Source organism: Palaemon carinicauda, chromosome 1 (assembly GCF_036898095.1).
Source record: "Palaemon carinicauda isolate YSFRI2023 chromosome 1, ASM3689809v2, whole genome shotgun sequence".
In the NCBI taxonomy this organism is placed as follows: domain Eukaryota; kingdom Metazoa; phylum Arthropoda; class Malacostraca; order Decapoda; family Palaemonidae; genus Palaemon; species Palaemon carinicauda.
The window spans coordinates 240,442,618-240,456,418 of NC_090725.1; the positions used below are offsets into that span (position 1 = coordinate 240,442,618).

Below are 13,801 nucleotides of genomic sequence, written 5' to 3' on the forward strand. Positions count from 1 at the left end.
ACCAAGAATCATCTCCCTCTACACGGAGCTGACATCACTGAAAATGAGAGGGAAAGAATGTGTAACTGATTATTTTCTTCGAGCAGAGGCAGCCTCCACTTCGTTAAAGTCAGCTGGTGAGACGATCAGCGACAGCCTTCTTATTGCTATGGTGTTGAAGGGTCTTCCAGAGGAATTTACTCCATTTAATACTGTTGTTATGCAGAAGGATACCGAGTCTACGTTTCCAGAATTCAAGTCTCTGCTACGGAGTTATGAAGAAAGCCTGAGGAGTCGAGAGGCACACAGGCCTGATGTGAAGAGTGAGAACGTCCTTAAGGTGAATTATAAGAAGAATCCTGATTATCAGTGTGGTGGATCTGCCAGTGGCTCATCAGTAAGATGTTATTCATGTGGTAAGACTGGACATAAGTCTTTCGAGTGTAGGTTGAAGAAAGACAGAGGTAAGTGGTGCAAAGAATGCAAAACCATTACACACAATTTTGATGAATGTAGAAAGGCTAATAGGGCTACTAGATTTTCTAGTGCAACTGTGAATGTTTGTAAGCCTAGATCCACTAATGATTATAGTGATGAAGAATGTTGTTTCAAAATAAGTTGCTCTGTTGATAACATATCTACAGATGTATGTAATGTTCTTGTTGATTGTGGTGCTACTACCCACATCATTACTGACAAATCCAAGTTTAAGTGTTTTGATGAAGACTTTGATGAATCAAAGCATATGGTTGAACTTGCAGATGGTGCAAGATGCAAGAATATTGTTAAAGGTAAAGGTAAGGCTAAAATTGTACTTTTTGATACAAATGGTATAAAACAAAATGTTGTTCTTGATAATGCATTGTATATTCCTACTTTTAAGCAGAATATATTTTCTGTACAATCAGCTGTTAGTAAAGGAGCTACAGTAAGCTTTAATCCTAATCATTCTGAGTTGATAAGTCCAAATGGTGTGTCTTTTGAAATAAATAAGAAAGGTAAGCTATATTATCTAAATAATGTAAACTCATGTAAATCTCGTTCACTAGAGGAGTGGCATAAGGTTTTGGGACACTGCAATGTTAAAGACATTTTGAAGTTAGAAGATAAAGCTGAAGGTATGAAAATTAGTGTCAAAAGTAAGTTTGATTGCATAACTTGTCATGAAGGTAAAATGCATTTATCTAGGAACAGATTACCAGATGAGAGAGCAAATAGTAAAATGGAATTTGTACATTGTGATCTTGCTGGACCAATGAGTATTGAATCAAGGGAAAAATCTAAATATTGTATTGTTTTTGTAGATGATTATTCAGGATCTGTTTTTGTTTATTTCTTGAAGCAGAAAAGTGATGCACTTGATGCTACTAAGAAATTCCTTGCTGACACTAGTTCTTATGGTGTTGTTAAAAGATTAAGGTGTGATAATGGAGGAGAATTTACTTCTTCAGAATTTAAAAAATTTCTGGTAAGTAATAAGGTTAAGCAAGAATTTTCTTCACCAAATTCACCACACCAAAATGGTACTGCTGAGAGAATGTGGCGTACATTGTTTGAAATGGCTAGATGTCTCTTAATTGAAGCAAAGCTACCAAAATTCATGTGGAATTATGCTGTTAGGGCAGCTGCTTATATAAGGAATAGATGCTACAATTCTAGACTAGATAAAACCCCATATGAAGTGTTAACGTCTAAGAAGCCTAAACTTGAAAATATGCATATTTTTGGTTCCCTGTGTTATGCTTATGTAGAAAAGAAAGCTAAGCTAGATCCAAGATGTGAAAAGGGAATATTTGTTGGTTATGATTCATACAGTCCTGCTTATCTTGTATATTATCCAGGAACTGACAGTTTGAGAAAGGTTAGGTTAGTACATTTTACTGATAAATTCAATTTTGATAAATCCCAAAGTCTAAAGGAAGATGGTGAATCAGAAGATAGTGAATTTGATTTTGATAATGAGAATGTCATTTGCAATGAAAAGAAAACAACTGTTAATGATAATCAAAGTGATCCTGTTTCTAAACATATCCTTGTTGAAGATGAGCATAGTGAAATTAATACAGATTTGACTGAAACTGAAAGGGAAGGAGAGTCCCGTTACCCAAGTAGGGAGCGAACTGCTCCCAAATATCTTGAAGAATATGTTGATCCTGATAATGTTGATTTACTGGGCTATTCTGTTCATTATTGTTGTAAAGTAACTGAAATTCCTGGAAGCTATAGAGAGGCATTAAATTCACATGTGGCTCACAAATGGATAGCTGCAATGGATGATGAAATTCAATCTTTGAGAGATAACAATACTTATGAATTGTGTAGTTTACCAAACAACCGTTGTATTGTAGGTGGACGATGGGTATATGCCATTAAAGAAGGGTTAGATGGTGAAGAGCAATATAAAGCTCGCTATGTTGCAAAAGGGTATTCCCAAATTGAAGGTGTTGATTATACTGATACTTTTTCTCCTACAGTGCGTATGACCTCAATTAGAATGCTTATGCAATTGGCAGTACAATATGATTTAATTGTGCATTGTATGGATTTTAAAACTGCCTATCTTAATTCTGATATTGATTGTGAAATATTTGTTCAACAGCCTGAAGGTTACATTGAGACAGGAAGTAATAATGAACAATTGGTTTGGAAACTGAATAAATCTCTGTATGGTTTAAAGCAATCAGGCAGAAATTGGAATAATATGCTCCATGATTTCTTAATTCAAAATGATTTTGAGCAGTCATTAAGTGATCATTGTGTGTATGTCAATAAAAGACATAACTTTCATGTAATTATTTTGGTTTGGGTTGATGATATGATCATTGCCAGTAGTAATGAGAAAGCTCTGTTTGACACTAAACGTGTATTATGTCATAGATTTGAGATGAAAGATTTAGGGAAACTTTCATGGTTTTTGGGTATTGAGTTTGTTTTTGATGGAGATTGTATAAAAATGAACCAGAGTAAGTTCCTTGAGAAAGTTTTGAGAAAGTTCAAAATGGATGAATGCAACCCAAAGTCAATTCCTTGTGATCTAAGTGTTAATAAGTGTACTTTTGAGGAAAGTCCTGAACTAGTTGATAGTACTCTTTACAGAAACATTGTTGGAAGCTTGATATATATCATGACTTGTACTAGGCCTGATTTAAGTTTTGTTGTGTCTAAACTTTCACAGTATATGGCTAGGCCAACTCAAAGTCATTTGGCTATGTGTAAATATGTTCTAAAATTTCTTAAAGGTACTAAACAACATTGCCTTGTTTTTAAGAGGTCTTACGATACTATTGAGATTTCTGGTTACTGCGACTCAGACTGGGGTAGTTCTGAAGATCGTAAAAGTATTTCAGGTTATTGTTACCAAATGAATTCTGATAGTGCTCTTATTTCTTGGAAGAGTAAGAAACAAAGCAATGTAGCTTTAAGTTCTTGTGAAGCTGAGTATGTTTCATTGACTTTTGCTATCCAAGAAGCAAAATTTTTGCAGCAGTTGTTAACTGATATGATTAATGTTGAAGTCAAACCCATCATATTATTTGTTGATAACCAAGGGGCAATTAAACTTGCTAAGAACCCTGTTTACCATCAAAGGTCTAAACATATAGACATACGCTATCATTTTATCCGTAATGAAGTTATGAGTAAAAATGTTGATTTAGTGTATGTCCCCTCAAGTGAAAATAAAGCCGATATGTTTACAAAACCAGTAACTAAAGCAAAGTTGATTTATTTTAATTTGTGTCAATAATGGTTTTGTAATATTGACCTTTGATAGCTTTGTATTTTGTTTGTTTTTGATTACCATGATGCATATATTTGTTTGATGTGTAGTAATTTGCAGATTGATGAGAATAAAAGTTTATGAGGGGGTGTTAGAATATTAAACTTTTATTTATGATGCATTAGTGTTGTTGATTATGCGCTTGGGTACAATCATTTGTTTTTACCCATAATTCTTGTCATGATGTGCGTGGCGTGACGCCGCTTTCTTTTGTCCATATAGTGTAACCGGCAAGTTCATGGCCGAAGGAACTGTGTACTGCTGCCTCCCACATTCTCCATTAAAGTGACTCTTTTAGTGATAATCTTTTATTATAACCCACCATCATGTCCTTCGAGCTCACAAAACATAAGGAATCGTAGTGCGGATATCACATAGGCCTATATGAAAGAAGGGATATCGGGGAAAATAGATAGATATTCGGTGAGGAACAGGAATGTGGGAAAATACTAAGCAAAATAATACGAAACGAAACAATGTAAGACTATTTAAACTGAAAGGAATAGGCCGAACTATATTACGAAAGAAAAAAACAAACTGCGTCTACAACTCAGAAGGGATCGTTTTTTTCCGCCAGGCCGCTAGAGGCTGTTCTTTCACCTCCCCATAAGTTTTCACAAATATCTGGTTTTATTAATTCCATGTTTTTGGTAAGTTCTGGGATTCAAAGAAAGTTTATAATAACATGTTTAACTTATGCTGAGTGTAATCTATCCCAATTTGCGTTAAAATATGTGAAAAATTACAAAATTACAAAGCGTGCATCCGAAAACCAGCTGCTGTCGTTGACTTCGGTGGATTGTGTTATTAAATTTAGACTTACCAAGACGATTCTTTATAATATATTTATTCTTTCACATTGTTTATTGACAAAACATATATATGATGGAGAAATATAGGTTGATAAATAAGTTTCGATTCACATTACTTGGTAATCATTCGAGAACAATGAAGGTGTTCGGACAAAAATACTTCCGACCAATCAGGTATCAGGAACCTTTTCGAGCTAAAAGGGCACCCCTGTGAGTCAAGTGCAAATATGCACCGCTATAAAAAATAGACTATAGGTGAGAAAATTTCTCTAGCCTTGCCGACATAATTACAAGGATAGTAAACACTACAGTAATATCACCGTGCAAATTTTCCAAATCTTATAGTAGCTATAGTTTGGTTCTTTTAAAGTGCTCTGGGTTAACAAGAATTAAGTAAATAAATACCCATTTCAAATTTATCCATTTCAAATTTTTAGTTGTGCTAGAATATGTAGTTCTTGAACAACTATTTAGTCAACAGACAATTATATTCTAAGTTTGTTGTTTTAAATGCTTTGCTAGAATTTCAGTCTTTGGCTAGAAATGATTGATGAGAACAAATATGTTATGCGTAAATTGGTACTTCATGATTTACGGTCCATCGATATTGAAGATAAGTCCTTTAATATAAGATAACTTTGTTAACAAACTATTATGTACAAATTAGGCACTCGTATGAATCAAATAAACAGAGGAGCCACAGTTAAGTGCAATAAGCCTAATATTCTGTATCTGCAATATAGGTCTATCAAAAGTACTACAGAGGAACGAAGTTTAATTTAAACTATTTGCGAATGATAGATATTTACTTCGCATAAATGACATTTATGATACTGCTGAAACTTTAACCCAGGTTGTTACCAGTGAAAGGGAATGGAGTATAGTTAAACTAAAACCAGATGAAAATAAAACAGTTTATGGTGGTTGGAAAGAAAAACAACAAGAAATTTGGCGACACCCAAATAAAAATTAACAGCTCTGCTAGATATCTAGTTAAAACTTCGTGACCTGTGGGTATCACTTAACTAATTTGCCTCTCAGTGCTCCAATAAATCATGTAGTTAGAACAGCTGGACATCAGCTCAAAAAAAAAAAAAAAAAAAATTGTGAAGTTTCTAGATGAATAGTGTAAAGAAATTTGTGGTACACATTAACAGGATTGACTACTGCAACTCAATCTACTACAATCTACACTCAAAGTACAAGACATGGAACAAATCAAATAATCAGAACCGATCATCCAACATACTATAATAAATATTAAAAGTATTTTCCACAGTTACCTACAGTCTAGGAACTACCTTACTCTTTTTAAACCGACATCTGAAGTTTCTTCAGTTGAAGGATTTTTATGGGTAACAAATTAAATTACGTGTATCAAATTCCTATGTAATAGTTGACGAGTCTTAGGGCTTTGACAATTCATATGTGCGCTATGTGACAAAAGTAGCTACTAAATTACATACAAGTAACCATGCCATTACCGTTTCAGTTGGTAACAGTGCATTTGTTTGCATTCAGATACTATTAATTGTTATTCAACATGTAATAACTATTATTAATTACACTGTATACTATTAAACTCCCCTACTCTTAATATATATTACTATTATATATGCATATTAACTATTAATGAATCAGGCTTAACCTTATGACTGATTGTAATGGTTATTATTATCATCATATTAACGGTCGTTATTATTATACAATTATATTTATATCTTATTTGTTATTACAGGTTCCACCTGGTTAAGGAATTTAGATCAATAAAGCTTAGATGTAGGCCAATGGTTCAATTATCACAATTATCAAATCTTCATATCAAATTTATTGATCTAAATTCTGCGAATCGTTGATGGCACCATTGTCAATACAGTATCGACTTTGGATGGAGCGTCTGTTAAAACCTGAACGACTGCAGAGATAGACCCAAGCTCACCAAAAGCAACCCAGGAGTGGAAACATTGGTTAAGAACATTTCAAAATTTTCTTCAGTGTAGCCTATAAGCCAGCCTGACAGTGCACAAATTGATTAACTAAGTTTTCTTACAAATTACGCTTCTCCTGAAGTATAGGTTTGTATATCTGATTGTACAACTTATGAGGTAGCAATTCATGTACTGGAAGCACAGTAAGTCAAACCCAAAAATTGAAGTGTTTGTCCGACATCTGTTAGCTACTCGTAAACAGCAGCGTGATGAAAAAACAGGACTCTTACTTGCAAGCGTTGAAGGTTTTAAGTAAAGACTGTAATTTCAAATCGGTTTCTGCTAGTGTATATTGTAGAAAGTATCCGTGATGCCTTTTATTAATGGTCTGCAATCATCCCTAACCAGACAGCGTTTACTGGAGAACAAGGTTTTAGACTTGTCGACAGCTGTTGACCAAACTAGGGCTTTGGAGTCTGCTCAGAAGAATTCTCAACGTTATGCTACAAATCATTGTACAAATCTAACGAGTGCAAATATTAGCTGCACCTCAGTTGATGAGGCCCCAAAAACTACTGTACTAGCTGCTGCTGCTTACGCCTCCGACAAATAATACAGCAACTAAATGTTATTTTTGTGGCTATCCTAAGCATCTCGAGAAGAAATGTCCAGCACATGAATAGATTTGTCATAAATGTCAAAAGGGCCACTTCTATGAAGTTTGCCGCTCGACTGCTACTGTTAGTAGACATGTTGGTGCTTCTTAACACGTACTACAAATAGAAACGAGTCTTTATTTCTCGTCGCTATTACTTCTGTAGCAGCTCCCTTATGCTTGTCCAAAGCCATTACTAAAATGTGTGAATAGAACCTCAGTGGATGGCTTGATCAATAGTGGGAGCTCAGTAAAGCTTTGTGCATCTGAATATTGTCAAGAAATTGTCATTGAAAGCGCAAAAGAATCGTAGTTAATAAGTGTTAATGGCATTGGCTTTCTTGTCGGTTAAAACTGAAGGTTTTTGTAACGGGAATTAGCACATTGGTGGCAGAGATTATCAGGATGTCACCCTGTTCATTCTTCCAAGGCTCTGTTCTGACAATGCTGGGTCAAGACTTTCAAAATTTGTTACATGATAGTGTAACCCTAAAGTATGGAGGTGATCTACCTGCTCTAGTTGTTTGTGGTCTAAGTACCATTGAAGTAGATCCTCCAGAACTATTTGCCAATTCGAAACCCGATTGCACACCCATTGCCTCCGAGTCAAGGCACTACTCACTTCCAGTCCAGCAGTTCATGGAAAAGGAAGTGCAGATACTTCTCAGAGAAGGAATCATTGAACCAAGCAACTCTCACTAGAGGCCTCAAGTTGTTGTAGTGAAGAATAAATCTAGAAAAACACGTCTAGCAGTGGATTTTTCTGAAACTATTAATAAGTTCACTTTACTTGATAGCTATCCATTGCCACGTATTGATGACACTTAAAATAGCTTCAAATAAGGTATTCAGTACCATCGATCTTAAAAGTATCTATCATAAGGTACCTATAATTGAGAAGGATATGTTCGGCGCTATGTTGGAATCTGCGCCGATTCCGAATTGGGTTGCGCGATGTTAGAATTCTTACTTTGTGCGGCAAAGTTGGAATGCAGTGTTGGGTTCACACGGGTGTTTACGCCTATATAAAGCACAAGCAGACGACATTAACGTCAAGTGCTTGTCAGTCAGTGTGCTGTCACGACCTTCTGCCAAGCTGCTAAAAAGTGTCCAATTGCCAGTTAAGTACTTATTATTATCTAGTCTAGGAATAACTAATAACTGAGTAATTTGCCAAACTTTCTAAATCATTCTTTGATTTGGTGACAATTTAAACCCTGAAAGAAGTAAAACTAGAATAGATTATTCACTGGCAAAATCAAACATGGATCTACACCGCGAACATATGACTGCTGAATTAGATCGTATTTCAGCTGCCAACAACACCACCATCCTGTCCACTGAAGAGCATGCAACCATCGTCGACATCCTCAAGCAACCTCAACCACAGGCATCAGACCAAGGCAACAAGGATCTCCCTGGAGATTCAAAGCTCAGGTGGTGGGTCAAGAACAAGCACTTCAAGCTCATCAACCTCCCAGACCTTGGACTGACGAATGTGCTTGTAGTCACCAAAAAAGGTTTGTCCATTTACCTTTAAACAATCAAAATAATATTTTTTTCCACATTATTCACCCCTCCCATATTTTATCAAAGTATTTCTTATGAACTAAGACATTATTCCGCCCCTTGTTGTATTTGGATAATGAATCCATGAACATTATCCTGGAAAGATTTGAGACAAAAACATCACAAATAGGGCTTATTGTTCATAGTTATGATCTTTAACCATACTAATGATGAAATATACCAAGGATGCTTATTCTAATGCCTTTTGGGGTTTTAAAAGGATTAACTATTGTTTAAATTAAATAGTGTTTACCCCTCTCTTTTTGTGAATCATATCTTTTTTCAACCTCTCCAACTATCATCTGATTTAAATCAAAACTAAACTAAAATGGCTATTCTTAGATATAGGCTTTGTTTTCATATTATCAAATATTTCTACTGATACCTAGTAGAGATAGAAATTGATTCAACTTTGTGCAGGGAGATTTTAAGAATTTCACCACATCTAAGCACTCAAACTGACTCTGGTATAAAAATTGGGTTACAAATCAATAATTTAAGAATTGCTAGACTATAAGAGACAGTTACGGTTTAATATGACCAAATAAAGTTATTATTTGAACACTAAAATGTAAAAATTCCAACTTTGTGCAGGAAGGCTTTAAGTATTTCACCACTTCTAAGCACGCAAACTAACTCTGGTATAAAAATTGGGTTACAAATTAACAATTTAAGAATTACTAGACTATAAGAGACAGTTAAGCTTCAATATGACCAAAGAAAGATATTACTTGAACACTAAAATGTGAAAATTACAACTTTGTGCAGGGAGATTTTAAGTATTTCACCACTTCTAAGCACATAAAATGACTCTGGTATGAAAACTGGGTTACAAATTAATAATTTAAGAATTACTAGACTATAAGAGAGAGTTAAGGTTGAATATGACCATAAAAGATTATTATTTGTGAACATAAAAATTTGAAAATTCTAACTTTGTGCAGGAAGGTTTCAAGTTTTTCACCACTTCTAAGCACACAAACTGACTCTGGTATAAAAATTGGGTTACAAATTAATAATTTAAGAATTGGTGGGCTTTAAGAGACAGTTAAGGTTCAACATGACCAACAAAAATGTTATTATTTGAACACAAAAATGTGAAAATTCCAACTTTTTGCATTCATTACTTTTACTTTGTCTGTTTTCCAGGATGCCAAGATGATGGTGCGTTTTCTTCGTACAAACGGGTCCTCCATGCTGGGTAGCTGTATGATGCCGTTCACAAAATTCATACATCCACACTTCATGCTGGCTACAAAAAAGTGAAAGATGCTGTTGAACGGGAATACTATGGCTGCCCACGTTCCTATGTACAGGCATTCTGCAAGTCATGCCCACAGTGTGAAAAGGCCCAACCCCAGTTGTCACGTCCCCCACTTCGCCCCATTGTTGAAAAGGGATTCATGCAGAGATTACAAGTGGACTTGATCGACATGCGTAGTTCCCCTGATGGCGATTTTCACTACATTGGCCATGCTGTTGACCATTTCACCAAGTTCCATGTTCTCTTCCCGCTGAAAACAAAGTCAATGCAAGAAGTTGCCACCACGCTAGAAGAGCGTGTGTTAGCGTACATGGGCCAACCACGCATCTTCCACTCGGACAACGGAAGAGAGTTCATCAACTCTGTCTTGCAGGCTTTGTTTGAAGAATGGGGAGGGGATACTTTGTTTGTCCATGGAAGACCTCGTCACTCCCAATCTCAAGGTTGTGTTGAGAATGGGAACAAGGTAGTCGAGCAGAAATTGGCAGCGATGAGGGTTGACAATGAAGGTGATGACTTCCCTTGGGCTGGCTGGCTCCCTAAAGTGATGTTTGCTATGAACACTGTGACTTGTGAGACAACAAAGAGTTCCCCATTCCAAGTTGTCTATGGAGAGGAATCAATGGGAAACATTCTTCCTGGAGCAAGAACCGGTGTGGCAGGAGAAGAGGAGATCTTTCAAGAGGATCCAGCTGAGGACATTCAACAACCAGTTGTTGTGCCTCTAACTGAGGAAGTTCCTGATACTGTTATGGACCAATGACCCCAACAGCAAAAAGAAAGCTTGGTTGATGGAAACCCTCCCTCTTACAAAGCAAAGCGTCTTCTCAGCTACGCTCGTCGATCCAAATGTGACATTCGCCGTATAGCTCTTCGACAACGTGTCCACAAAGAAACAAAGAAGAATGCAGAAAGGATGATTAGAAAGTATGAAAAGAAGCATGCATTGAATACTGTTGAATTTAATGTTGGCGACTTTGTGACTGTGGCAGTACCCAAACTAGACCGTACAACATGTGAGGATAAGAGGCTTCCAGCTCAAGTTCACCAGGTTTGTGGAGATGCAGCTAAGTCCTATGTTCTAGCATCCCAATTTGGCATCTTAAATGGCAGATATCGAGCCGGTGGCATTGCCCCCTACCACGGAAGCCTTGATGCAGATACAAGTCAGAAGGTTACCTTGCGCGAAGCTGCTCGCATGTCCAACCCCAGCCGCAAGTTTATCCGCAAACGCTGTACTTGTGCTGGAATGTGCAACACAAAACGCTGCCCGTGTTTCCGAGAAGGACAACTGTGCACAAACCATTCCAATCCCATCAAAGGATATGCAAAAAGTGAGGCAACATCAGGTCAGCTAAAACCCTCCCAGACAGAAAATGATCAACTCACACCCTCACAGAAAGCTGATGGATCCAAATCTCCCCCCACCAATGCAAGAGTCAGCCCCTCCAGAACAACTTCCACCCAAGCTAAACGATACATCAGCAAAAAAAGTGCTCTACCCACCCTTATGAAAGCAGTCAATAACCCTCCTTGTAAGCCTGACAATGCTGTTAATGGAGTTAATCTCAAGCTGAAAAGATCTCGCACAGCCATCTCAAACCAATCAACCTTAAAACCTAGTGTCAAAGCTGAGGGACAAAATCAAGTTCATGTTGCTGGATATATCTCAGCATCCTCCATTAAGGACATCTCGAATCCTGGAGAATGGCTGTCTGATCTCCATATTTCAGCTGCTAGCAAGCTACTGAAGAACTTTGCCCCTCATATTGAAGGATTACAAGACCTGACACTGCAACAAAACCAAAGGTTTGACATTCCAGTTTCTGAATTTATTCAGATCTTAAATGTAAATGGTAATCACTGGGTTACGGTTTCAAACATTGGCTGTGAGAATGGATCTGTGAACATTTATGACAGCATGCATCAAAATCCCACTGATCAAACCAAAAATACCATTGCAAAATACCTTCATACTGATAAAGAACACATGTCTCTGAACATCATGAAAGTGGATCGTCAGCGTGATGGTAGCAGTTGTGGTGTATATGCTGTAGCTTTTGCCACGTCTCTGGCTATCGGACAGGATCCTGTGCATGTCAGGTAGGACATCCCATCCTTGCGAAAGCACTTAGTTGGCTGCCTCACAACTCAGGATATACGACCATGGCCATCAACAGCAACTGTGAGAAGGAAGCGCTTAGTGTTGTCTGTTGATGTTGAACTGCACTGCACCTGTAGAGCAATGGATCTAGGCACCCACATGATTCAATGTGACTCATGTGACATGTTATCATATGGCATGCATCAACCTGGAGTCAGTTCCTGCCATTTGGATATGTGGGAGGTGTTAGTTATCACATAAATCAATTCATAATTGACGCTTTGGTTCAACTTGTTTTATTTCTCATACTTTGATTTGACACAACAAGTTAATTGGTTATGTCTTTATGTTTTTGCCTATGGATAAGAATTTCAATTTAGATAGATTGTGCATGATATATAAGTATTTTCTGGTTAGAGGAACTATGCAAGGATTGCTGAACCCAGGCATTGCTTTGATTTGCTATTATGTGATACAAAAGTGCCTTTCATTGTAAGTTTGTTATTATTACTGATTTCAATGATCAATTTTAAAATAAAACTATGGAAATTGATGGATTCTGGTAACATATTAAATGCATTTTTAACAATCTCAGAATAGAATGAGAAGGGAGTTATATTGGGTAAGTATTTGTGTGTTAGTTACATGGTAATTTATAGCAATAGATAGTTGCAGTTTGCATGAATGGTGGATAGGTGAATTGAGGTGTCCATTACAGAGAGGTTGTACTGTATGTGCATGATCAGAGTGTTCTTGTATATTTGCTGTAATGTGATGGATGTTTACTACTTACTTTTTTTACTTTTACGGGTTTATTTCTCGCCCTCCGTCAGACACTAAAAGTCTGTTCAGGCGGGCCTTGGTGTGTGAAAAAATAATTTCTTTCCAGTTAATATTTTGCTCTGTATCTTAACAGTTATTTTGCTAGCATTCGTATTCAGGCTTAATAGTTTTCAGGTCACTATTATAACACTTTCTAAAAAGATAAGTCTTCAGGTTTTTCTTGAAAGCTGCCACATTTTTGCTATTCTTGACATGGAGTGGAAGGTCGTTGAAGAGTCTCGGTGCAGCATAACTGAACATTCTTCCTCCTATTGCATGATTCACACTAATTTTGAATAGTCTATGTGGGTCGTCAGCATGTCTAACTTTTACAGCGGCGCTGGTAGCTTCAGGGTAGCGGACCAAGCAATCACGAAGATATTTAGGCTTATCACTTGTAAGTGCTTTGTGGGTCAACAAGCAAATCTTAAATTCAATTCTAGCCTTAACAGGTAACCAATGTAGATCGATCAATGCAGGAGTTATTCTCTCCCGTAGTTTAATGCCTTTTATCAGTCTAGCCGCCCGGTTTTGCACATTTTGAAGCTTTCTTAGTAGTGTATTGGGCAATTTGTAGTACAGAGAATTGCAATAATCAAGCCTTGATATTACGTGACTCATCACTAAAATTTTTGTACTGCCCTCTGTTAAATATTTTCTAATAAATGCTATGTTTCTCAGGTGATAGTTACACACTTTCACTGTGTTCACAATTTGGTCCCTCATTGACAAATTACAATCTATCAGTACACCCAAATTTTTCACAACAGGCACATTCCCAATTGGATTGGTTTGTAACGACTAATTGCATTACATTTAATGTGAGAAACTACCAGCAGATTGTATATCCTTTCTTGACTTCCCAACATCAAGATGTGGTTATTATTGCA

At 36.7% G+C, this 13,801-nt stretch overlaps 2 protein-coding genes across 2 annotated transcripts; both read left to right on the top strand.

The window, feature by feature from the left end:
- Positions 1-8,416: 8,416 nt before the first annotated feature.
- Positions 8,417-10,748, top strand: LOC137638576 (KRAB-A domain-containing protein 2-like). The gene is made up of 2 exons (XM_068370760.1): positions 8,417-8,672; positions 9,985-10,748. Exons 1-2 carry the CDS (start codon positions 8,417-8,419, stop codon positions 10,746-10,748), a joined length of 1,020 nt encoding a protein of 339 aa, XP_068226861.1.
- A 153-nt stretch (positions 10,749-10,901) lies between these two features.
- On the top strand, positions 10,902-12,092 carry LOC137638582 (uncharacterized). The gene has a single exon (XM_068370773.1). It carries the CDS (start codon positions 10,902-10,904, stop codon positions 12,090-12,092), a length of 1,191 nt encoding a protein of 396 aa, XP_068226874.1.
- The last annotated feature ends 1,709 nt before the right edge of the window (positions 12,093-13,801 follow it).

Excerpts from the sequence above, each read along its gene's own strand:
- LOC137638582 (XM_068370773.1), top strand. The coding sequence starts at position 10,902 with ATGATTAGAAAGTATGAAAAGAAGCATGCATTGAATACTGTTGAATTT.
- LOC137638576 (XM_068370760.1), top strand. The coding sequence starts at position 8,417 with ATGGATCTACACCGCGAACATATGACTGCTGAATTAGATCGTATTTCA. Across the intron at positions 8,673-9,984 it reads GCTTGTAGTCACCAAAAAAG|TGAAAGATGCTGTTGAACGG; the intron begins GTTTGTCCATTT and ends GCTACAAAAAAG.